General features: G+C 32.8%; 2 protein-coding genes across 3 annotated transcripts; both read left to right on the top strand.

Annotated features, from left to right (window-relative positions):
- The first annotated feature begins 5,028 nt into the window (after window positions 1-5,028).
- LOC112036289 (uncharacterized) lies at window positions 5,029-11,785 on the top strand. The gene is made up of 12 exons (XM_065779281.1): window positions 5,029-5,149; window positions 5,380-5,416; window positions 5,656-5,900; window positions 6,669-6,705; window positions 7,003-7,172; window positions 7,217-7,253; window positions 7,551-7,831; window positions 8,620-8,656; window positions 8,860-9,140; window positions 9,805-9,841; window positions 10,057-10,337; window positions 10,704-11,785. Exons 1-12 carry the CDS (start codon window positions 5,105-5,107, stop codon window positions 11,379-11,381), a joined length of 2,166 nt encoding a protein of 721 aa, XP_065635353.1. The 5' UTR covers window positions 5,029-5,104; the 3' UTR covers window positions 11,382-11,785.
- Window positions 11,786-13,756: 1,971 nt separating this feature from the next.
- On the top strand, window positions 13,757-20,745 carry LOC112036208 (probable enoyl-CoA hydratase 2, mitochondrial). 2 transcript variants are annotated; one of them, XM_024069016.2, is made up of 9 exons: window positions 13,757-14,116; window positions 14,245-14,414; window positions 15,861-15,935; window positions 16,994-17,084; window positions 17,184-17,235; window positions 17,400-17,503; window positions 17,573-17,649; window positions 18,577-18,737; window positions 19,662-20,745. In XM_024069016.2, exons 1-9 carry the CDS (start codon window positions 13,912-13,914, stop codon window positions 19,792-19,794), a joined length of 1,068 nt encoding a protein of 355 aa, XP_023924784.1. In that variant the 5' UTR covers window positions 13,757-13,911; the 3' UTR covers window positions 19,795-20,745. The 2 variants fall into 2 exon arrangements, with proteins under 2 accessions (XP_023924784.1, XP_023924786.1); XM_024069018.2 differs by lacking the exon at window positions 19,662-20,745 and having other exon boundaries at window positions 13,761-14,116; window positions 18,577-19,188.
- Window positions 20,746-24,165: the final 3,420 nt, after the last annotated feature.

Raw genomic sequence — 24,165 nt, 5'->3', positions numbered from 1 at the left:
GGTTTTGATTCAAAAAATACTAAACTTTCCGCTGAGAAATGCAAATTTTATATAAACAAATCCCTGCAACAAAGAAAGTAGAGCTTAAAATAGAAACCATGAAGGCAAAGCTGGGTTTAATATAAGAAAAAAAAAAGTATTGGGACAATGATTTGGATAATGGAGAGGATCATTTTGATTTGTTACCAATATTATTTTGTTGCTTTTGTTTTCATCTTAATTGAGATTTATAGTGTTATGCACAAATTTGGAAGACTAATTAAAGTATAAGAGGAAGAAAACAGCTAGCTGTGTGTATCTGAGTAACTGTGGAACTTGAAGTAAGGAATTGGACCTTGAAAGCGGCTATTTATGGTATTAAAATTGTTTATCTTTTATTGTGGGTTCTTCATTAATGTAAGTATATCATGAAAGATTGCAATACAAATTTTATTGACAGATATATTGTCATTTCGTATACGATTTTTTATTTAAAAATGAGCTAATTTCTAATTTGTATTGAATTCTCCTACATATAAGAAAAGAGAGTACAAAATTTTTGTCCCAGGCAATGAGCTAATTAAGGAGAGAATAAAGATATTCTAAGAATTTGTCCAAAGTACAAAATAATATGATGATGAGTTCTTTTTAATAATTCAATAAGTACAATAGGAAAAAGAAGACTCTAAACTCTAGTTTTTCTCATAAAGGAAAGCCACAATACCATTGAATTACAAGACTTTTGGCGATAATAAGTTGAATAAAGTTTTTTTTCAAACTAGTTTGAAGAAAAACTCTTTAAACTTCTCATATATTTTTTTGTTGAGTATGAATTTTGAAAATTTAACCGTTGAATTTTATGTTTCTTTTGTTCTTAACATGCATATAAAATTTCGCTCAAATCGGATATTATTTATTATTTGATCAATTAACTTATTTTTTATATACAACTTTAGATTACAAAAACTTGAAATTATAACATTTATGTGATGACATAGAAATTGAATTTTGATTTTCTTGAAATTTTGTAAGCATTAAAAATGTAATAAGAACATACAATCTAACGGTTTTCAAAATGTTCTAATGAGAAAAACAACTCTGATAAGAAGAAAGATATATCATCTAATTTTTATGCTTTCAAATGAACATATGAACAAATTGCTTAAGAACTTCATGACCTGCTTCTGATTTTTGACTACCATTAATACAAAATTTTATTTGTTTATACATATAATTTATTTAAAATTTTCTAAACTTATTCACAGCCCAAAAAATTATTTAAAATTTTCTAACTTAGTCCTACCACAAAAATAATAGGAAAAATAAAAAAATAAAGCAGATTCACTATCATATGAAAATAAAATAAAATTGATCCACTGGAATTATCTATTTACTTCTCATTTCTAAATACAATTTTCTATTTTTAAAATAACAAGAAAGGAATAAAGCAAAGTAGAAATATATTGCCAAAAGTGTTTTGATATTCTCTGAAGACGTTACTATAGTTTTCGATTTAGAAGTAATAAAACTACATCAAGAGCATCATACTTATAAGTTTGCTTTCTATTTTTTGAAAAACAAATAAGTAACCAAACAGAATCTTAACTTATTGTGTATTTTTCAATATCGAAAAAACTCACGCTCCATTTGCTTCGCTTTAAAATGTTTTACCATATTTGTTTAGGTTGGTTAAAGCTGAAAATGTTTCTAGTTAACCACAAAATGCATAAGGAAAATGATAAATTGCAAATTACACTCCTAAAGTTTGGGAGTGATTAGATTTTACATTCCGACGTTTCAAAATTTGAATTTTACCTCCTATATTTTATAGGTGTTTGAATTTTACTTCCTAAAGTTTGAGAGTATTTAGATTTTACACTCTAAAGTTTCATAATTTAAGGGTATAAAATTCAAACACTCCCAACTTTTAGAGAGTAAAATCCAAATTCTAAAATGTTAGGGTATAAAATCCAATCACTCAAAACTTCAAGGGGTAAAATTCAAATTTTAAAACTTTAAGGTGTAAAATCCAAATACTCTCAAACCTTAGGGGTGCAATTTGCAATTTATCCAAAGAAAAATGCATAAAATGTTTTGTGCTAAAAAATACCTATAAAACATTTCGGAGGTGCCAATTTAGCTACAAGGCCTTTGGCAATGAAATTATTTTCATCTCTCTAATAATAATAATAATGATATATTTTACTCTCCTCTTAGTTATATCAATTAACTCTTAATTAACATATTTCCACTCGATTAACAATTTTAGGATTAGAGTAAAATTAACCATTGTCAATATCATTATCTATTAATTTTATCATCATCATCATTGATTTAACCTTTTTAGATTATCTAACTTTATCACCCCAAAAAAAAATTAATTGGACTTAGCTTGAGTTTAGTGCTTATGTACACTAAACACAATCTTTGCCCTTTTAGACTATTCCAAATCATGCTAACTCCTTTTGCCCCTTTGAGATAATAACTTAATATTTTTTTTATATCAATTATAATTTTGAAAATAATAAAATGATTTGCCGCAAAAAAAAAAAAAGAGATTATTTTTGAAATTTTAATTATCATTATTATAAAATATTTTTGTGTAATTAATTAAGTTCGTGAGTCAACAGTCAACCAATGATTTCTTGAGTTGTGGCACACAAATTTGGTTTGACTTCTAATAAAATTTCAGGACATTTCTTTGCGATTGTTGGATGCTTCTTAAAATTTTCCCTTTAAAAAAAAAAATGCTATTATACAAAATACTAAAAAATCCAATAGATTTTTTAGAAGCCCCTATACCATTAGCCTATTAAGATCAAATTGAAAACCATACATGGGGGGATCATGTGTAGATTTTACCAAACAATTAAAGGTGGTAAAAGGAAATCATGTAACTAGAATTTCACAAATAGTGCAAAAATTAAGGGGCAAATTTTTATAATTCAAAAATTATAAAATGTACCAAAATAATTCTTATAAAAATACTCTTCAAGATCATCTATCATGTACATATTACCAAAAATCAATTTTCATTTACTCAAAAAAAAAACAAATTGCATGATTGACACACTAATTTGAAAATATATCTTACTCAAAGACCAATCAGGTGATTTAGAAAATGAATCATCATGGTTTCTAGCATAATTGTGTATGTTAAAAAGTAATCGAGAAGAAAAAAATTACCTAAAATATCTTGAAGAACGCTGTCACTCTAGATCCTTGACATGCAAGTTCCAGTGGACTTTCTTCAAGCATCAAGTACTGGCGTTGGCAATAAATAATTGAAGAATTCTTAAATTGCCTTCAAAATTGATAGATGAACAAAAGAAAATGGATGGTTTGTTTGGCAAATAAGAGATTAAAAGAGGGAGATATGGTGCCTAAGGAGCCTGAGTAATGGCTTTATATCATTTAATTGCATAGGAAAAAGTGACAATGTTGCGCTGTCATGAACGAGCGAGACACTGGGCAATAAGTTTAAACTGCATGCAAGTTTGACATGCGAAGTGTCTCGATATGTGAAATGAGTAAGTAAGAGTGAATGCTTATATCACCTCTCTTTATAAGGGGCTCACAATAACATAGATGAGATACTTTTATAAATGAGGATTCTTTGTTGAAAAGAATGCTTTTTCAAAGAAGGAAGCAACAAAAATTTAAGGAATTGTTGACATCAGTTGATGGAATAACATATAACTCATTAGAGATAATATATCCAGGCTAAATTTTTATTACATTTTTTTATAAACAAAACTTTGGAGTGAAGTTCCATCTAGGAAAAATTTTACTTCCATGGGAGTTCACTCAAATTGGCCAAACTTTTCTACACACCTATGCCCATAACAACTATCTTGGCAATAAAATCTTGCCTAGACTTATAATGAGGCATTTTATTAGCCAGTTGGAAATTTTCCAATTTCCATATGTAGATATATGTCAATAAATTCTGAATTTTAATACAATTTCTCAATTATGGAGAGAAAACATAGTTGCGTATTTTTCGCCGTGTACTTATGCATTTAGTAAAGTTACTTGTTTATCTTCTTGTTTGAATGTCTATCTTACTAGAAGGATAAGTTCTAGCAGTTTTAGGTATGCAACTCCATATGATTTCTTATGTAATAATGAAATAGGGCCCTCATAACATATAAATTTCATGAATAGAATGACTAGTTACATTTCAAGATGTAAAGTTGTTCTTACAATTTTAAGCAATATAGGATTTTAACTATTAATTAAAAAAAATTATCAAATCAAATGTTATCTTGGTCTGTACTAATTTATTTGAGGGATTAAAAAAAAAAATTTGTCTTAAACAAATTGTGAAGGTGATTTCCTATGTTTAAAATAATTAGAAAATGCCACTTGATTCCTTAAAAAATAAAAATAAAAGGGCTATTGATTGAGTTTAATGATTTATAATTTATATAAAATTATCAATATCAGTAATGAAATATTATAATATTAGTGCTCTTATATATCCTAATGCCACTTCCCACTTTCACCCCCTCCCCCTTGTGAATTATATTGCTAAAAAGATGTAATTTATTTAGTTATATAGTCTCTTCCGAAACTTGATTTTGCCAAAATTCAATTCCAAGTGAAACTAAATTTTGCCAAACTCTAGTTCCATGCATGCAGGTGCCATACGATTTAAGGTCAAGTTAAAATCGAGTTAAAAATAAAATTTACACAAAACTCGTTTGGTAAATCAAGTTTCACTTAAAACTCAATTTTGAGAAAATTGAGTTTAAAAAGAGACTACATAATAACTAAATAACTTAAAAATAAAGACTTTTTAGTAATATAATTTGCAAAAAAGTTAATATTTGGCACACCCAAAAAAAAAAAAAAACCCAAAATAGGGCAACTCACTTTTTGATGTCACCCGTACACGCCCTTAACTTCCCTTGCGCTTATCTTTTTCCAACTTTTTTTTTTTTAATTAAAAAAAGGCGCCAAATATCCCCGCGAAATTTGAATAAAAATAAAAACAAATAATTAATTAAAACACATCTATTTTCTCATAAATAAATTAAAAACAACAACAACAACAACAACAAACATTTTTGCCGCTTACTTTTTTTTTTTACACATACAGAGACATAGACAGAGAGATGTAATGGACAATTCAGACCCAGAGGTTCAAGTTGTATCTAATTCTCAGGTTAATCCAAATATTTATTTTTCTTTAATTACTTGCACATTTTTTTTTTTTTTTTTGGGTTTGGTTCCTGAGATTGTATAGTACAAGAAAATGAAGTGCTTTGGAGCCTTTGTAAGTTGTAACAAAGTAAAGGGTTGGAGTGGGTTTTGCAACATTTTAAGATTTCTTGTCTTGTCCCACAATTTCTCTGCAACCAAAGGCTCTAACTTTTTTCATTTTTTGGGTTTTAGGTACTGGGTTCTTCTTGCTCACTCTCACTTCCATCTGGTATGTATTACTTTGCTTTATCTAGATTCTGCAATTCTTAATTACTGTTTGGTAGCTAAGAAAACAGATATAAAGAAAGAAATGAGACATGGGTATCTGTTATTTCCAGGTTTCCTTTCTATTTTTGTTGTGTTTACTCTGCAACTAGACAGAAAGTATAAAAACCTTATCCAATTTGTGGTGAAAGATTGTGACTTTTTGATTTATTTCTGTGTTGGTCTTTTTGTGGGTTGTATCAGAGCCTCCTGATATTAGAAACTGGTTTTCAAGCTATGAGTATGAGTCTCCTGTGCTGGACTTGAATCACAATTTTGGGGATTCTGTTTCTAAAGAAAGTGAATTTGTGAAAAATGAATTCGTTATCAATGAGAGTGGAGGAGGAAAAGAAGTAAATCCTGGTGGAACTGCGAAAAGAGATCAAGAGTCTGTGAAATGTAGCAGCTTTTTTGGAAATGATAAACACGAAAGCCAGTCTTTTAGTAAGGTAATTCTTCCTTGATCTCCCTTTTAAAAATGAAATTCACATTATTTTCTATACTAAGTGTAGTTATGATCTGGTTTTAGACTTAAGAGAGTCTAATATAGTAGCACAATCATGATTTTGGTATCTAGCTGTGTTGTATTGTACCACTGCAACTATGTTCCATAACACTGAAAACTTTATCACATCTAGAATTTGGAACAAGATTATGGATAATTGTCTTATTTCAACACCCCCCACCTTCCTCCTCTCACATTGGGCAGGCCTTGTAGAGTAGGGAATAAATGATCTAACAGGCTAGGGCCATCATACGCAAATTTATTATTTGGGCAGCTGTTTACCACCTCAAGGTGCAGAGGAATGATCAAATACATGGGGGTGCTTTATTAACTGAGGAGAAGCTAATTAAAGGAATAAAGAAAGACGATAAAACAAGGGTGGAATTTGCTGGTCACAGATAATAGCCTCAGCCTAAATTAGATCCTGTGCTCCAACTGGGGTCTCTAAAACTCTATCCTTCTGTTCTTTGCGTCAGTCAATAGCTAAAGCCTTGTTGGAGGATTAAACCATCGTAATAAGTAGTTGAGTCCATTTCAGGCGTCTCTGTTTTCCTTCTTATGGTTTCACTGTAATGCTGGGCGGCTCTAGCTTTTAATTTCTTGTGTTGTATCGTGATCCTGGCCTGGTTGTGATACAGGATAGTTTTGTATTCTTCTGTACTTTTCAATAAAAGCTCATCTGACTCACCAAACAAAAAATTTCTTGTTGCAGGTTGCAGATTCATTGCACTCAACTTCACTCCTTTCTGGTGTGTATTGCTTCTCCCACAAATTATACTACATGAAATATTATTTTAATATCTTTGTATACTTTCCTTGTGTTAAGGTTACAGCCCTTTTTGAATGGAATGATTACTTATATATATATATATATATTAGAATTGAAATCCTGTAAAATGCTTGGCTGCTGGAGGAGTCTTAGGAACATAATGAAAACTAGAAATACACTCATTCTCTTGCACAGTGATTTATAAGTAGTTAAGTAGAAAAATCCAATTCAAGGAAGAAATGAGTGGTTGATTTGTTTTTGTTTCTTGATCTGTTAGAGCCCCCTGACATCAGAAACTGGTTTTCAAGCTATGTGTATGATTCTCCTGCACTGGGTACAAATGATTTTGGAGATTCCCTTTCTAAAGAAATTGAATGTGAGAATGATGAGTTTGATATTGAAGAGACCAACTTGGAAAAAGAGGAGACATTGGGTTGTACTTTTCAATAAAAGCTCATCTGACTCACCAAACAAAAAATTTCTTGTTGCAGGTTGCAGATTCATTGCACTCAACTTCACTCCTTTCTGGTGTGTATTGCTTCTCCCACAAATTATACTACATGAAATATTATTTTAATATCTTTGTATACTTTCCTTGTGTTAAGGTTACAGCCCTTTTTGAATGGAATGATTACTTATATATATATATATATATTAGAATTGAAATCCTGTAAAATGCTTGGCTGCTGGAGGAGTCTTAGGAACATAATGAAAACTAGAAATACACTCATTCTCTTGCACAGTGATTTATAAGTAGTTAAGTAGAAAAATCCAATTCAAGGAAGAAATGAGTGGTTGATTTGTTTTTGTTTCTTGATCTGTTAGAGCCCCCTGACATCAGAAACTGGTTTTCAAGCTATGTGTATGATTCTCCTGCACTGGGTACAAATGATTTTGGAGATTCCCTTTCTAAAGAAATTGAATGTGAGAATGATGAGTTTGATATTGAAGAGACCAACTTGGAAAAAGAGGAGACATTGGGAAAATACAGCAAAAGTAAAAATAGAGGTGAAGTGATTATTGGTGAGAAGTTGCACTCAAATGGCTTTGTAAAATCTAACAGTTGTTTTATGAAAAATGAACAGAAAGAGAGGTCTTCAAGAGAGGTACTCTTTATCCATCTCTATATCCTTCTAGTTGTTCATCCCTTCCCTTATGTTTCATCTAATTACAAAATTATATAGTTCACATTAACTCTGATTAATAAAGATGTCTATTATGGCTTTTGGCTTTTAAGACTATGACTTAGTGGCACAATTGTGACTAGACTATGTTGTATTGTACCATTGCAACTATGTTCCATAACACTGAAAACTGTATCACATCTAGGATTTGGAAGATCATGGATCTTTGTCTTATTTCAACCCCAACAACCCCCCCTCCTCTCACATTGGGTAGGCCTTGTGGAGTGGGGCATAAATGATATAACAGGTTAGGACCATCATATCCAAATTTATTATTTGGGCAGCTGTTTATAACCTCAAGGTGCAGAAGAATGCTCGAATAAATGGGGGTGCTTTATTAACTGAGGATAAGCTAATTAAAGCAATAAAGAAAGATGATAAAACAAGGGTGGAATTTGCTTGTCACAGATAATGGCCTCAGCCTAAATAAGATCACGTGCTCCAATTGGGGTCTCTATCTTTCTGTTATTCGAGTCAGTCAATAGCTAAGGCCTTGTTGGAGGACTAAACCATTGTAATAAGTAGTTGAGTCCATTTCAAGCGTCTCTGTTTTCCTTCTTATGGTTTCACTGTAATGCTGGGCAGCTCTAGCTTTTAATGTCTGTGTTGTATCGTGATCCTGGCCTGGTTGTGATATAGGATAATTTTGTATTCTTTAATTTTCAATAAAAGCTCATCTGATTCACCAAACAAAAAATTTCTTGTTGCAGGTTGCAGATTCATTGCTCTCAACTTCACTCCTTTCTGGTGTGTATTGCTTCTCCCACAAGTTATACTATATGAAATATTATCTTAGAATCTTTGTATACTTTCCTTGTGTTAAGGTTACAGCCCTTTTTGCCATTTTTTTAAATGGAATGATTACACACACACACACACACACATATATATCTCCTGTAAAATGCTTGCCTGATGAGTGGTTGATTTGTTTTTGTTTCTTGATCTGTTAGAGCCCCCTGAAATCAGAAACTGGTTTTCAAGCTATGTGTACGATTCTCCTGTACTGGGTACAAATGATTTTGGAGATTCCCTTTCTAAAGAAATTGAATGTGAGAATGATGAGTTTGATATTGAAGAGACCGACTTGGAAAAAGAGGAGACACTGGGGGAATACAGCAAAAGTAAAAATAGAGGTGAAGTGAATATCGGTGAGAAGTTGCACTCAAATGGCTTTGTAAAATCTAAAAGTTGTTTTATGAATAATGAACAGAAAGAGCAGTCTTCAAGAGAGGTACTCTTTATCCATCTCTATATCCTTCTAATTGTTCATCCCTTCCCTTATGTTTCATCTAATTACAAAAATTTATAGTTCACATTAACTCTGATTAATAAAGATGTGTATTATGGCTTTTAAGACTATGACATTCCCCCCTCCTCCTCCTCTCACATTGGGTAGGCCTTGTGGAGTGGGGCATAAATGATATAACAGGTTAGGACCATCATATCCAAATTTATTATTTGGGCAGCTGTTTATAACCTCAAGGTGCAGAAGAATGCTCGAATAAATGGGGGTGCTTTATTAACTGAGAATAAGCTAATTAAAGCAATAAAGAAAGATGATAAAACAAGGGTGATATTTGCTTGTCACAGATAATGGCCTCAGCCTAAATAAGATCACGTGCTCCAATTGGGGTCTCTATCTTTCTGTTATTTGAGTCAGTCAATAGCTAAGGCCTTGTTGGAGGACTAAACCATTGTAATAAGTAGTTGAGTCCATTTCAAGCGTCTCTGTTTTCCTTCTTATGGTTTCACTGTAATGCTGGGCAGCTCTAGCTTTTAATGTCTGTGTTGTATCGTGATCCTGGCCTGGTTGTGATATAGGATAATTTTGTATTCTTCTTTAATTTTCAATAAAAGCTCATCTGATTCACCAAACAAAAAATTTCTTGTTGCAGGTTGCAGATTCATTGTACTCAACTTCACTCCTTTCTGGTGTGTATTGCTTCTCCCATAAGTTATACTATATGAAATATTATCTTAGAATCTTTGTATACTTTCCTTGTGTTAAGGAAACAGCCCTTTTTGCCATTTTTTTGAATGGAATGATTACACACACACACACACACACACACACATACATATATATATCTCCTGTAAAATGCTTGGCTGATGAGTGGTTGATTTGTTTTTGTTTCTTGATCTGTTAGAGCCCCCTGACATCAGAAACTGGTTTTCAAGCTATGTGTACGATTCTCCTGTACTGGGTACAAATGATTTTGGAGATTCCCTTTCTAAAGAAATTGAATGTGAGAATGATGAGTTTGATATTGAAGAGACCGACTTGGAAAAAGAGGAGACACTGGGGGAATACAGCAAAAGTAAAAATAGAGGTGAAGTGAATATCGGTGAGAAGTTGCACTCAAATGGCTTTGTAAAATCTAAAAGTTGTTTTATGAATAATGAACAGAAAGAGCAGTCTTCAAGAGAGGTACTCTTTATCCATCTCTATATCCTTCTAATTGTTCATCCCTTCCCTTATGTTTCATCTAATTACAAAAATTTATAGTTCACATTAACTCTGATTAATAAAGATGTGTATTATGGCTTTTAAGACTATGACATGGTGACACAATTGTTACTAGAGTTACCAAATCTTTTATTATTCTGCTGTATCTTAAATCCAAAGTACTTGAAGAAACAAAGTCTAATTATCAGATGATAGTTTCTTTTCTGAAGCGTTCCTGATCCACCCTTCCCCCTCTTAAAATTAGATGGAATTTTAATATTTATAAAAGGTAGGAGTGTTTATTGGCTTTGTTATCTCATTCCATGCTTTCATGTTTGCAATTTATAGGGTGACAATAGGCTTAGAGGGAATGAAAATGCATCTTCTCAAAACAATTCATCTTTTGAACAAAGCTTGAACTTTAAAATAAAGCAAAACCATGGAGTTAGTCCAACCAAAGATGTATCAAGCTTGAATGATGAAGATTCTCAAAGTAAGAATGAGCAACCCCAAAAAATTCATTGTATGCCACTGGATATCAGAACTTCAGGCAGTGGTGATAGAAAATCTCCAAAACGCTTGATTCATAGTAGGGGTGCCATACAGGAGTGCTCTGAAGTGAAGGTCAAAACAGAAGATGTGGAGTGTGTATCACCTGAAAGCAAGTCAAAGTTAAATCTAGTCGATGGAATTGCAATGACAAAATCAACTCATGGACGCAGTGGCAAGGAAAATGCAGAAAATATTTCAGAAATTGGTTTTGTTGCAACAAGGAAGATGAACTTAAAAAGAACAAACAATGAGAATTCCTTGAACAGTCCAAAAGAGATTAATAGAGGGACAGTTCCTTCAGCGGGTGGAAATGTTGGTGTCGTAAAAAGAAAGGTCTTAACAGAAACAACCAATTTCCAACACTCTGATGCAATGGCTGTTACTGGGAAATGGCGGTGTCCTCAAAAGAGTAAGCCAAACCTAGGACCTCCTTTGAAGCAACTTCGACTAGAGCAATGGGTTCGCAGGGTGTGAAAGCTTCATATGAAGAAATCTTGGATACTTAGGGAGACTTCAATCCTCTCTCAGCAAATCCTTGGTCAGTTAGCAGGTGAAATTATTTGATACTACACATGGCTGTTTGTCACCTCATTGATTTGCTTAATCCTTACATATGAGCAAAGGATAAATAAGGATATTCGCATGTAGGTTGCTACTTGCTAATCATCTGAATATCACAAATTTGTGTCATGTCATGTGCCTTTAATGGTGGAGATCAATATTATTAATATCTAATATCAAGCAAGGGTTGTTTCAGTGTACATTTCTATAGAATTTGTTCTACATACTTCGAACTTCGGAGGGCATCATTATTGCCAGGAAATTTGTGTACTGAAATTCTTTTTGTTACAAAATAAAATTGAGATGCAAGGTATCAATCCTCATTCATTTAACTAATAATGTAAATGTTTATACATTGGATAAAATGCATTAATAAGACAATTAGAATTCTTATGTTGATGCACTAATAAGATCACCTCCCCCCCCCCTTTTTTTTGGCCAATAAGTACATAAATTTTGATACTGTGCCAAATAGACACTTCTGTTCTGTTAGTAGTTCCGTCAATACTCAATAGACTCAAGGGGGGAAAAATCTTTTTTTAGTTTTAATCACTCATCTAACCCCTGGAGGTTGACGGGGATGAAGTCCTTATATCCATAGTTGTCCCCCTCCATCAATTTGCTCCCTATGGAGGAGTCCTTATACCTCTCTTCAATGTCTGAGTAGAGATTGTACAAGGTCGTCATGGATTTTTTTTTCTTTTATTTTTACGGCAATTTGGTTCTTTTGAGTGCAAGGAGAAGAGGTTTGTGGTTTTTGCCGGTTGTTTACTTGTTTGTTTGTTTGTTTGTTTTTATTTTATTTTATTTAATTTTTTTAATTTTTAATTTGGTTTTTGAAAATTATTTGGTTATAATTTATAAAGCCTCTAAAATATCATATGTAGCTTTTTTTTTTTTTTTTTTAACTTGATTTTTTAAAAGTTGAGTTTTAATTATTTGGTTATAATTTATAAAGCCTCTAAAATATCATATGTAGCTTTTTTTTTTTTTTTTTAACTTGATTTTTTAAAAGTTGAGTTTCAATGTGGAACTCTATTTTACCAAAGTCGAGTTCTAATTTGAACTTGATTTTGAGAAATTTGAGTATCAAAAAGAGGCTACATAATTAAGTAACCAAAAAAAATGAAAATATCCAATTAGTAAAATCACCCACAAAAAAGATTGAAGTTGAAAGAAAAAAAAAAAAAAAAAAGGAAATGTGAGGTTCTAATTTTTAATCATTAAACTTGAAATTAAATTATAATTATTTAACGAAGACTCAAAAAATTTACTTGCATTAGTGAATTTTGGCTACCAAATTTTACCGGTAGATAACAAAAAATTATTTACCAAATATGTAATTATTAAAAATAAATTAAAACAAGAAAAAAGAAAAAAAAGACAACATAAAGAAAAAACCTCAAAAGTAAAAAACTAAAAATTATTTATCAAAAATCTAATTATGATTTCAAATGTGTTTCCACGCCATGATGATTCCTCTCTTCTTTGACTCTTACCTCATTTTCTTCCTCCATCACCTCCTTTGTCTCTCTTCCTCTCCTTTGTCAACTATTAGATTGCTTCTTCCCTATGTCTTTGTCACTCACCACCTTAAGGTTGTGCTTTGGTTCTTTGATGTTCCTAAGAGCACCATGATAAATATGCAATGGAAGAATAAGGTTTAGCCTTATTTGCAATGAGAGTTTGAGCAGTGAGAGTTTGCTTCTCTTGCCCAATTTGCAAAATTTCTTTCCAAGTTGACCAAAATTTACAATTTGATTAACCCAAAAATTTACAATTTGACAATCGTTGTTGTGGCAACAAAGCTAGCTAGTTATTTCCCAAAAGTAGACCAAGTTTGGATGAATCAAACTAAGATTTCGGTTTAGTTTGCCTTAATTTATATTGATTTGGTAATATTTAATTCAATTTATATCATGTAGTTGTTTAGTATCTAAGAAAGTAATGTAAAGTTGAAACTTTGAAATTTTTATTGTTGTGGAGTGGATCAAACATTTGAGATTTAACTTTGGGTAGGTGGGAGAAATTAAATATATATATATATATTTAAATAGATTTTTTTATTATAAAAATGTATTATTTTATTTTATTTTATTTTTAGTTTAATATTTGAGATTTAACTTTGGGTAGGTGGGAGAAATTAAATATATATATATATATTTAAATAGATTTTTTTATTATAAAAATGTATTATTTTATTTTATTTTATTTTTAGTTTAATTAAATAGAAAAAAAAATCTTTAAATGCCACAAACATTAAACGACGTCGTTTTCAGGGTGTAAACTGTAAACTGAAACATCTCCAACAATGGATAGAAGTAGCAGAGTGGCAGCGTTATCAAAGACTATCTCTCCCCCGCACTGCTCTCACAATATTCTCCAAACGCTAAAACTCTGAGTCTCAACAAAATTCTCGTTGAAATTTTCCAATCCAGAAAAAATGGTAGTAGTTTTCAGGGTCTTAGCGAGGTCTGTAACCCATAATTGTTTGAAAAAATCGAAACCCAATCAACAATCGCTAAGCTTGACAACAAGTTTCACTTCCAATCCCCACACATGGCCGTTTCAGAGTCTCAGAACTCTCATTTTGGAGTCCGCAGCTTCCGAATCGGTCAAACTGAACAGACTCTCCGACCCAGATTCTGGTAACTTACTCATAAAACTTTAAAACTCGACAAGCTTACGTTTTGGCTTTTGAAACTACAAACCCACTTGAGTTTGTGTGTGTATCTGTGTTTTTAAGAATACCCATTTGAGATTTTTGTATGTAAAGGAATTGTGGAGGTTAAATTGGAGAGACCAGGAGCTAAAAATGCTATTGGGAGAGACATGCTAAGAGGGTTACAGCAGACCTTTGATGCAATTGAAAAGGACCACTCTGCTAAAGTTGTCATGATTTGCAGTTCAGTTCCAAAGGTGTTCTGTGCAGGGGCTGATTTGAAGGTAATATTAATGAAGATATCAACTTGGGTTTATTGGGAATGAAACTTAAGGTCCGCTGGATACTGTTTATTTTATTGAAATTGGAAACTTATTATTGAAAGATCTGTAGATAAAGAAAGTTAGTTGAAATAATACAGAACCATGAATAGTATTAAAAAGTACATTAAGGCCATTAACAGTAGCAAAAATAAACTGAATAATAAAATAATTTTAATTTTTCATTGGAATCCAAACACATGCTAGTATGAAAATGAAATAATCCAATGTAATGTAATTGGACTACTGTTGCAGGAAAAGTCTTTTTGTTTGTTGTTTGTTTGGAAAGTTAAGAGGAAGAAGGATAAAGGGTCATTTTAAGGATGTGACAAATTGCATTTTATTGTAATTGTAATTATAATTATCATATGGGTTCAATCGCGTATGGGTACAGGAGTTGTGTTTATCTACAATGAAAGAATAATTATTATATAGGCAATGTGTTCCAAGGTAGTATACTGGTGGATCGGTAACTTTGCTATTGTGAACAGCTTTGAAAATTGGATTGGAAAGTGAAAAATCTCCAATCATAAGTTTAGATAAGGTTATTATTATTATTATTATTATTATAAAGATTTAGGTAACTAAAAATAAAGTACTACATGTTTAGCTGACAAAACCATGATCTGTACACATTTTCATGTTGAATGGGGTTTTTAATAATAACTCAGTTTACTAGGTCCAGTCAGATAAAGGCTTATAGTTATAGATGTTTTGCTGCTTTTCATGAGAAAATAGTGACCCGTAGAAGTACCATGGTATGAAATAGAATCTAAAAAACAAGGGTGTTGTTGGGGAAGGAGGGAGATAGTTCTGGATGGGAAGAGTTTATGAGGACTGAGACGTTTTGTCAACTGCTAGCAAGGTCTTTAAAAAATGTACTTTTCTTAGATGGTCGCTTTTTTAGTCTTTTCAGGATTTTTAGCCCTTTTTTCTTCCTCAGGCTATGCTTGAAACCTGTGCAGTGGCAGGGAGATTAACTAGCAAAGAACATTAATCTGGTACCTTTGAAAAACCATATAGATGTTCTTTCCTCATAAATTCTGAGGTTCCCTTTAACTCCTATGCTGTACATTATTTGAGGCTTTTTTATATCTTAAATCCTGTTAAATATGTTGACTGGAATTTATGACACAAAGTGGTTTTAATGCTATTTTCAGCTAGTAAGCTGTTGAAGTTTCTGTGGCAAATGATTAACGTGTTAGTGCAAATCATGAATACCGCAAGAACCATAACTATATCTTATTATGTAACTAACCTGTTTTGGATTTATGTCTTGGCATAAGTGTTTGATCTCATGCTTCTAATTATGCTTGTGTTATTATTATTAATTTTTCCATCGCGAAGACCGTATTCACAGAGTGGTATCATACACGTGCTTGACAGTCCTCCTGTTAATTTGGTTGGCAGGAGCGCAGGATAATGGATCCCTCAGAGGTTCATTTTTTTGTCAAATCGCTTCGCTTGACGTTCTCATTTTTAGAGGTTAGTCCTTATCCTGGTTCTGTTGCTATCAAATTTGGCACTGTAACAAATGGCACATGAAATGTCTCTAACACTTGCCTCCAATCACTACCAATGATCGGGATTTCATTTAAGGCTGGGTCATGTTTGAGCCTCAGACTCCCTTCACTTAAGCTTCAAGACTGTATTTGTGCTCTAATCCGCTTACCAGAGAGTTCCAACTGCCGAAATTCTGGTTATATTCCTTTTGGAATTCTGAAGTATCTTATCTAGTCATTCTTGTGCCATAAGTTTACAATGTTAACTGACATTTATAAACCCATGTTTTTGCACGAATATTCTGTCTACATTTTGGACTTAAACAGTTGACTAAATTACAATTTACAACATTAGTTTGGGGTAATTCTGGTTTTTCCCCTTAAAGTTACAAAATTTGGATACATTCCCCCTAACATTACATATTTTTTGGATGTAAGCCTTCCATTCATCTGCTGTGATGAGGTGTTCATTAGGTGCCAATTTTACTCAAAACAACGTAGTTTTATGGATCCAAATTTTGAAATTTTCAGTGGTAAAATCAAAATTACTCCAGATGTTAAGGGTGTAAATTGCAATTTAGTCAAAATAATATCTGGCATGACTTTAACAATGTTCTAAACAACATCGTTTTGAGCTTAGTTGGCACTTAATAGACACCCCATCACTGCACATTAATGGAAGAACTTGAATCCAAACGATACTTAAAGTTAAGGGGATGGATCCAAAATTTCAAACTTTAGGAAGGAAAAATCAAAATTACCCCAAATTTTAAGGGTGCAAATTGCAATTTAGTCTAAACAGTGTTTTCCAAATTGGTTTTATCATGCTGTAGTTTTCACTCTTGCTCTCACTGTATGTTATGTTACTCAGCACTCATATTCCGACTTGCATACTTTATGCCATTTCTCCATCTATATGTTAGCTCCTTGTAAGATGTGATATGGTGTCTTTCATAACCACTTCTTTCTTTTCCATGAATACTCAAACGAGTTTCTTTACCTTGAACACTGACATTATTTACTTGAATACATTTTATCCAGGCACTTCGTGTGCCTTCTATCGCTGTTATTGAAGGAGCAGCATTGGGTGGTGGACTAGAAATGGCTCTATCATGTGATCTTCGGATATGTGGTAGTTCTAGATTTATAAACATTTGAATTAATTCTAATATGTCCACTGAGATTCTTGCTGCTTGCATGTCCTGATCATTTCCCATCTTGGATGGCTCAGGAGAAGATGCAGTTTTAGGCTTGCCAGAAACGGGACTTGCTATAATCCCTGGGTGTGTAGAATGTTTAATAAATCTCATTTGTATCTAATCAGATTGATAATTAAATTTAGGGAATGACATCATTAATTTAGTTTGACTATTTTGGAGAGGCTACTTTCTGTATTAATATTATTTAGTGACATTTCATCCCTTTCACAAATCCTGGCTTTCCACAGGGCAGGTGGGACGCAACGACTTCCTAGATTGGTTGGAAAAGCAATAGCAAAGGAGCTTATATACACTGGTCGTAAGATTTGTGGCAGAGATGCAATGTCCATGGGTATGTATGATTGGGTGCTGCTTTGTTTTTGTCCCATATTTAGTTACAGAAGTGTGTGCTATGCTGCAGGTCTTGTTAATTACTGTGTTCCTGCTGGTGAAGCTCATATAAAGGCACTTGAAATTGCTCGGGATATAAATCAGAAGGTAAAAGTTTCTCTATCCTAATCTAATATGTAATAATAGTTGTCTCGTGTATAACAACAATGCAGTTGTGTGAAATTACTTATCAAAAAAAAAAAAAAAACAATGCAGTTGTGTGAAATTAGTTTTAAGCAACCATATCATGAATTCGCTGACAGGACTTTTTTGTTGTTGTGATTTAATTAAATGTCCATGTGTTGATCATTATGATCATTGAAGAAATGAATCATTGATACAATGCTCAGGATTTGTGGTTAAAGAGAATTTAGCTAATTTAGAGCATGTACTAAATTACTTACCATTATTGTTAATTGTCCAAGAAGCAACAGTTGTAATTCTTGTTCATGCTTGGCACTTGGCACATATTACTATTTTGATAATCCATTTCTATGGTAGTTACAACTTTTTAAGTATTTATAAATTTAGGCATGGATGAAAATTCCATGAATTTCAATCTTTAGCTAATCTCAAATGTATATTAGCCAAAAAGAAAGCTAATCTCAAATGTAAGGTTACAAATATGTTTTTCATAATAGGCACTGCCCTAATGGAGCTGCATCAATGTTCCTCTATTTTTTCACCCTTCTACCTGGAAAAATATTCAATACTCCAAGATAAATGTTCCCTCCTATCACATGAATAGTAGGTCTCACTATGAATTTAATTAGTAAGACTTATTATTATGTGAGAGAAGGGAGCATTACTCCCGGAGTACTGAATAATTTTTTTTTTTTTTAAAAGCAAGAGCTTCTATATTGTATGCTTTGGGACTAATAAAACTTCTCTATGATTTGTACTGATGACAGAAAATGTATAACATGTTCGAAATTAGTACTTGAGCCCAAAAACTACGCAATTAATTTTGTTGGACCAAGACAGAATTGTGCATGATTCTTTCACAATCAAATTGACACGTAATATTCTCAACAGGGTCCAATAGCAATAAGAATGGCAAAAAGAGCCATTAACGAGGGACTTGAGATTGATATGGCATCAGCCTTAACATTGGAAGAAGAGTGCTACGAGCAGATACTGAACACAAAAGATCGGCTGGAAGGCTTGGCAGCATTTGCTGAGAAGCGGAAGCCAAGGTATACTGGTGAATAAAAAGAAATGAATTCTGGTAATGACCTACATCTGAACAAGTTGGTGTCTTTGGTTTAATGTTCTCATCAAGTTATTTTTTTGGCCCTATGAGAGAAACCCTTAAGTTAGAGACTTAGATTTCTGTAAAATAAAAGCCAGCATTCACCTTGTATGTCCCACTCATTTGAAGATAATTGTAAATTTTTAGCGGCCAAGAGCCTTGTAGCTCAATGGCATTGTTTGGTTCTCTCCATGGAGAGAACTTTGGTTGAAAAACCACCACCCCACCCCCTGTTTTCGGTGAAAAAAATAAGGAAAATTTCAAGTGGGACATTGGTTCAGAAGCTGTGTACATTTGAGATGGCCTACTTTTTATCAACAGTGACACAATAAAATTAGCCCCTCAGGTTTAGACCTGAATGTAAATTTTTATTTTTAGGAAGCACGAATTCTCCACTTTTGCCCATGTACCCGTATTTAATACATATTCATACTGGATACCTTTGATATACTTCTGCATGTGTGTCCCAACTTTAGTTTTTTGGGGGAAAAAAATGTTGATATGTCTGGGATGCGATCAGGATGTGGCCCTGATACGTTCGTAACCTACTCGCCAATAGCGAGAAATAGCCCAAACTCTTTCTTTTTTTAAGATATTGGTTTCAATGTTAAACACTTAGAGCGTTCCCATTAAGGATGCTAAAAATGCTAAAAGCTAAATTTTACCAACACACAAAAATACCCAATACATGAAAGATTTCAAATGCCAAAAATTTTGACACAGCTATAGTGAGCTGTTATCAATAACAGCTCACTATAGCATAAATGTTAAGCCAAATATTATTTTTTAATTCCCAACGGTCACTTTTTCTCTTCTTTCTTCTTTCTTCTCTCTCCTCTCTCACTTTCATCTTCTCTCTTTCTCGTAGCTTCTGTTTCTCTCTATTTCACGGTTTGAGCTCTTCCCTTCCAAGGTTTGTCAGTCGGGAACTTCAAAGCCCAAACACCACTGGACACGAAATCCACTTTGCCTTCGGAGTGTTGTCGTCGATATGGAGGTAGAGCTTGACGGTGGGGTGATTTAATTTTGTGGGTCTGGGTTCATGGGTCTCTGACTGGCATGGGTCTCTAATCGGCGTGGTGGTCATTGGAATTGTGGTGGCTAGTGGCTAGCCACCTCACTCAGCTCCAACCAAGCCAATTCACTCGCTGCCTCATTCACAGGTATGGATCAGGCCATAAGCAATGGCATTGATGTGCTTTTGCTCTCTCTCGGTGGTTGTTTTTCTTTTTCCTTTTCCAATTGTTGGTGGTGATGAGGTTGTGGGTTTGGATTTGTGATTTTGGTGGGTTGTTTTTCTTTTTCTTTTTCCGATTGTTGATGGTGATGAGATTGTGGGTTTGTGATTTGGTTGTGATTTTGGAGGGTTGTTTTTTTTTTTCTTTATCCGGTTGTTGGTGGTGAATGGTGATGAAGTTGTGGGTTTGGGTTTGGGTTTGTGATTTGGTTATGATTTTGGTGGCTGGTGGTCATGGTTGTGGGTGGTGGTGAGAGTGGCAGTTGTTTTAGTTATGGTGACGCCGGCGGGTGGTTTTATTTTTTCTTGTTTTCGATGGTGGTGGCCGGTAGTGGCTAGCCATGGGTGTGGGTTTGCAAAGAAAGTGGTGGGTTTTCAGAGAAAGGGGGAGACACAAATAAGAAGAGAGAGAAAGAAACAGACATAGAATAAAAAAAATATATATATATATATATATATTTAAATGAAGTGCTAAAAAAAAAAATAGAATCTTTGATGTATGATTTATTATAAAGTGAGGTGTTAAAAAAGTAGTTTTGATATGGTAAATGCTAACTTGATGGGAATGCTCTTATCTAGGTTTTTTTTTTTGTTTTTTTATTTTTTTTAAGTTATCTTTTATTTTTGTATTCTAAACATTATTAAAAAGTTGATATATGCTTAGCAATGATGTAATTATTCAGTATTTTGAGAGCATAATAGTAGGTCTTATTATGAATTTAATTAGTGAAATCCACTATTATGTAAGAGGGAGGGAGCACACATATATTGTGCTCTTGGAACATTGAATAATTACTCCTTTAAAATGTTTAACACTATATAAATATATAAATATATATATATATATAATAATAATAATAATAATAATAAATAATTAATACACAGATCCCACCATGTATCCCATTGTATCGTATCCAAGTTTTTGAGGAATTATCCATTCTATACCCACAACCCACATTATCGCAAGTTTCCAGTCTTCTTATTTTTCGCTTTGTCGATCTTCTTATTCTTTGCCTTGTTTGCTCCTTTTGTTGTTGCTTCTCCTTACACCCCAGGTTATCCATCTTTTACTTTTTTTCACTCTTTCTTTCTTTTTCTTTTTTTTTCTTTTTTTTTTTTTAATAAAAAATTTGTTGTGTGATTTCTTAATTTAGGTGCCAATTTTTGATATTTGAAAAGTTAAAAAATGTTGAATATTTCAACTTTTAAACTGTAGGGGGCGAAATTGAGTTGGCCTAGCCTAACTTAATCAAGAATGGGTTGGGTTTAAGGCCCAATACAACTAATTTATAGAGGTGGATGGCTAAGGTCAGCCTTCAATGCCTTTGGTAGTCTCAGTTTAGTAATTTAAAGAAATAAAGTTGGCAAGAACAACAGTATAGTTTAAGAGCTAAGTCAAGGAAGAAAGAAGGATTCTTATATAAGTTTCTTCCTTGAGCTAGCCGAGGAGCAACAATTCTATTGATTTATACTTCTCAGTTTTACAGTGATTACTTTCACTCTCTATTGCTCTTATTTCTCTCTCCCAACCTTTTCTAATCCCCCTTCTTGAAGGAGCTTCCTTCCTTTATATAGTTGCTTAGATTGCATACTAGCCCTCCACTTGGATAGTCATTGATCCTTACTTGGATACTTGTCCCATCATTGCCTTGTTGGTGGTGGTAAAGTAGGCTGCAGGCTGTGAGAGCACTGTTTAGGAGGTTATTCTATCATTAATGTGGTAGGCTAAGTTGGTACAGTGCATTAAATGCAGAGGTGATGAGTGTTTTATCTAGACGTTTTCACGTTCCCTTGTTTGCATGTCTCTACTTCCTTCTTCGGCTTTCAACCCTATGGCCTTGGTGGTCTATCCCTGATTTCTTAAGGAGCATTTGCTCCTTGGGCTCTTTGGGTGAGTCATTTTTCTTGGTTTCTCTTAATGAGTTATCCTGACTGGACTAGGCCTAATATGATGAATAGTTGGGTTCCATTGTCCCTCGGGCAAATTTTGCCCAATGATACTTTTTCTTTGCTCTTCCCCTTCCCACACAAACCTTTTTGTCTGTTTGCGTGCTGCTTTGGGCTTGATGTTGGCATATCATATAAGGCATGGGCTTAAAATTGAAATACTCGTAACAAATTATATGGCTTTAAAAAATAATATATACGATAACTCAATATATTGGTATTAACTAATACCGAAATATCATGTTTCTTTGAACAAATCAAAATGGCTTCTAGTGTGGTATTAACAACTTTGGTCGGGACAGCTTGACATGGCTGAACAACTTACAAAATAACCAAACCTTTTGATTAAGGCAATATAGGAGAGAGCTACCCTAAATGTCAGTTTCCAACCTCTTCTTCATCAAAAGGAGCAGTGTCCACAGAATGATATACTTTCTCTCATCCATCATTAATTATGGCTCACATACCGTCATTTGCATTTAATACAACACAATAGGAACTTCCTCAACTATGGGAAAGCACCTTAGGATTATGACCCCACGACTGATCTAAGAGGGTGGCATGTTGTCAGGCTCTTTGCCTGATTGCAAGGGGAAACTCCACCAAACTTTACTAAGCCAACTTGACTCTATAGATACCTCTCCAAGCCACAAGTGAAGTTATGCATAGAAATCACAACTAATACTCTATTATTTTGGTGAATGGTAGTTCGATGGGTTTTTTCTAGAGCTCTAAAGGACTGAGACAAGAAGATCTGCTATCTCTATTATTATTTATATTATTTATCGCTAGTTGATGTTCTGCACAATATGTGAATACATTCCTAAGAATGATTTTGTAGCATTCGCCTTTGAAATCTTGCTTTATTATTACAACTCTCCATATCACGAATAATTACTGTGTCATTAGAATTTTTTTTTTTTTTACTTCTACGTTCAAATTTCATTGAGGAATCCACGTATATAGGATACATCTTCTTGACTCTTTTTTCTTTGTAAATGATTATATGTCTCATTTGGCATGCAAGCTGATATATTCAAATTTCTGTCTCTACAATCTAATTGGGTAAGAATTGAAATCAGAAAATATGAATTAAATTGTTGAATTTTTAGGTTAGAACATGACTAAGTGTTTTAACCATAACTTTCTGCTCACAAATCGGATTGAGATGAAACCAATGTTATTTGAAAGATAATTCAAAATATAATCATTTTCACACATTTACTATACCAAAATTGCCTCCCAATGTGAATCGAATTTTTTTTTTTTAATTTTTTTTAATTTTTTTCACGATTTTAACAATTTTTTGATAAAATTTTGAGTTCCATTCGAGTTTTGGACCAAAATTTAGTCATTTTGAATCAGTTAAGGGTAATGAATATTTAGGAATTAATGTATTTTAATAATATAGTTATCCTTAAGAGATTTTATTTAAAAACTACATTATTTATCCATTAAAACTAAATGATCCTATGTCTGATGGTGCACCCTTGTCTAAAGCCTAAACCAATGGGATTATCAACTATGACACATCATTGATCATAAGTAATCCATTAAAGTACCAATCATAATTAATCAACCATAATCACATGTGTCTAGTCCTAATTGTAGGGATGCATATTAATAGTTAAAACTTGATTCAGTGTAACTTTTAATCCAATGGTTGAATTGAAGAACATGATATGTCATTTTGATCATTAGAACTTTTAGATTTATTTTTAAATGAAGAATTTGGAAATCTAATGGTCAAAATATGATTTGTTCTTTTAGGTCCCAAATTGACATATTTGCTTTTAGTGAGGTTAAATGAAGGTTGAAAAATGAGGTGTCTATATGAACATGATGAACATACTACTAGGATTAGGGTTTCAATTACATGTTGAATTTTCGTTTGTTGTTGCTTTGACATATTTGAATGCTATATCATGAATTTTTGCATGACATGAATCTATGACCACTATGTTCTTGAAGACTGATTGCATTGGGAGAGTGGAAACTCCTTCCCACTTCGCAACTTAGCATTTGATGTTAGATCAATAGTTCTAGACTAGTTCTTATCCTATTATTTTCATATTTTTATAATGTAGCAAAACCATGTCTTATATTTTAATAATAAATTGTATCTAGAAACAAGACTATTTAATTTCTCCCTTTTATATTCAATTGTGATGATATACTCTATATTTTA

This window comes from Quercus suber, unplaced genomic scaffold, assembly GCF_002906115.3.
Source record: "Quercus suber isolate HL8 unplaced genomic scaffold, Cork oak 2.0 scaffold_11, whole genome shotgun sequence".
NCBI classification, from domain to species: Eukaryota; Viridiplantae; Streptophyta; class Magnoliopsida; order Fagales; family Fagaceae; genus Quercus; species Quercus suber.
The sequence above is the reverse complement of the archived record's forward strand: the minus strand, read 5'-3'. Positions and strand labels throughout refer to the sequence as shown.

What these genes read in the sequence shown, in the direction of transcription:
- LOC112036289 (XM_065779281.1), top strand. Translation starts at nt 5,105, where the DNA reads ATGGACAATTCAGACCCAGAGGTTCAAGTTGTATCTAATTCTCAG. An exon ending in CTCAACTTCACTCCTTTCTG is followed by an intron (nt 7,254 to 7,550) that starts GTGTGTATTGCT and finishes TTGATCTGTTAG; the next exon opens with AGCCCCCTGACATCAGAAAC. An exon ending in AAGAGCAGTCTTCAAGAGAG is followed by an intron (nt 9,141 to 9,804) that starts GTACTCTTTATC and finishes TTCTTGTTGCAG; the next exon opens with GTTGCAGATTCATTGTACTC.
- LOC112036208 (XM_024069016.2), top strand. Translation starts at nt 13,912, where the DNA reads ATGGTAGTAGTTTTCAGGGTCTTAGCGAGGTCTGTAACCCATAATTGT. An exon ending in ATGTGATCTTCGGATATGTG is followed by an intron (nt 17,085 to 17,183) that starts GTAGTTCTAGAT and finishes TGGATGGCTCAG; the next exon opens with GAGAAGATGCAGTTTTAGGC. An exon ending in CTCGGGATATAAATCAGAAG is followed by an intron (nt 17,650 to 18,576) that starts GTAAAAGTTTCT and finishes TATTCTCAACAG; the next exon opens with GGTCCAATAGCAATAAGAAT.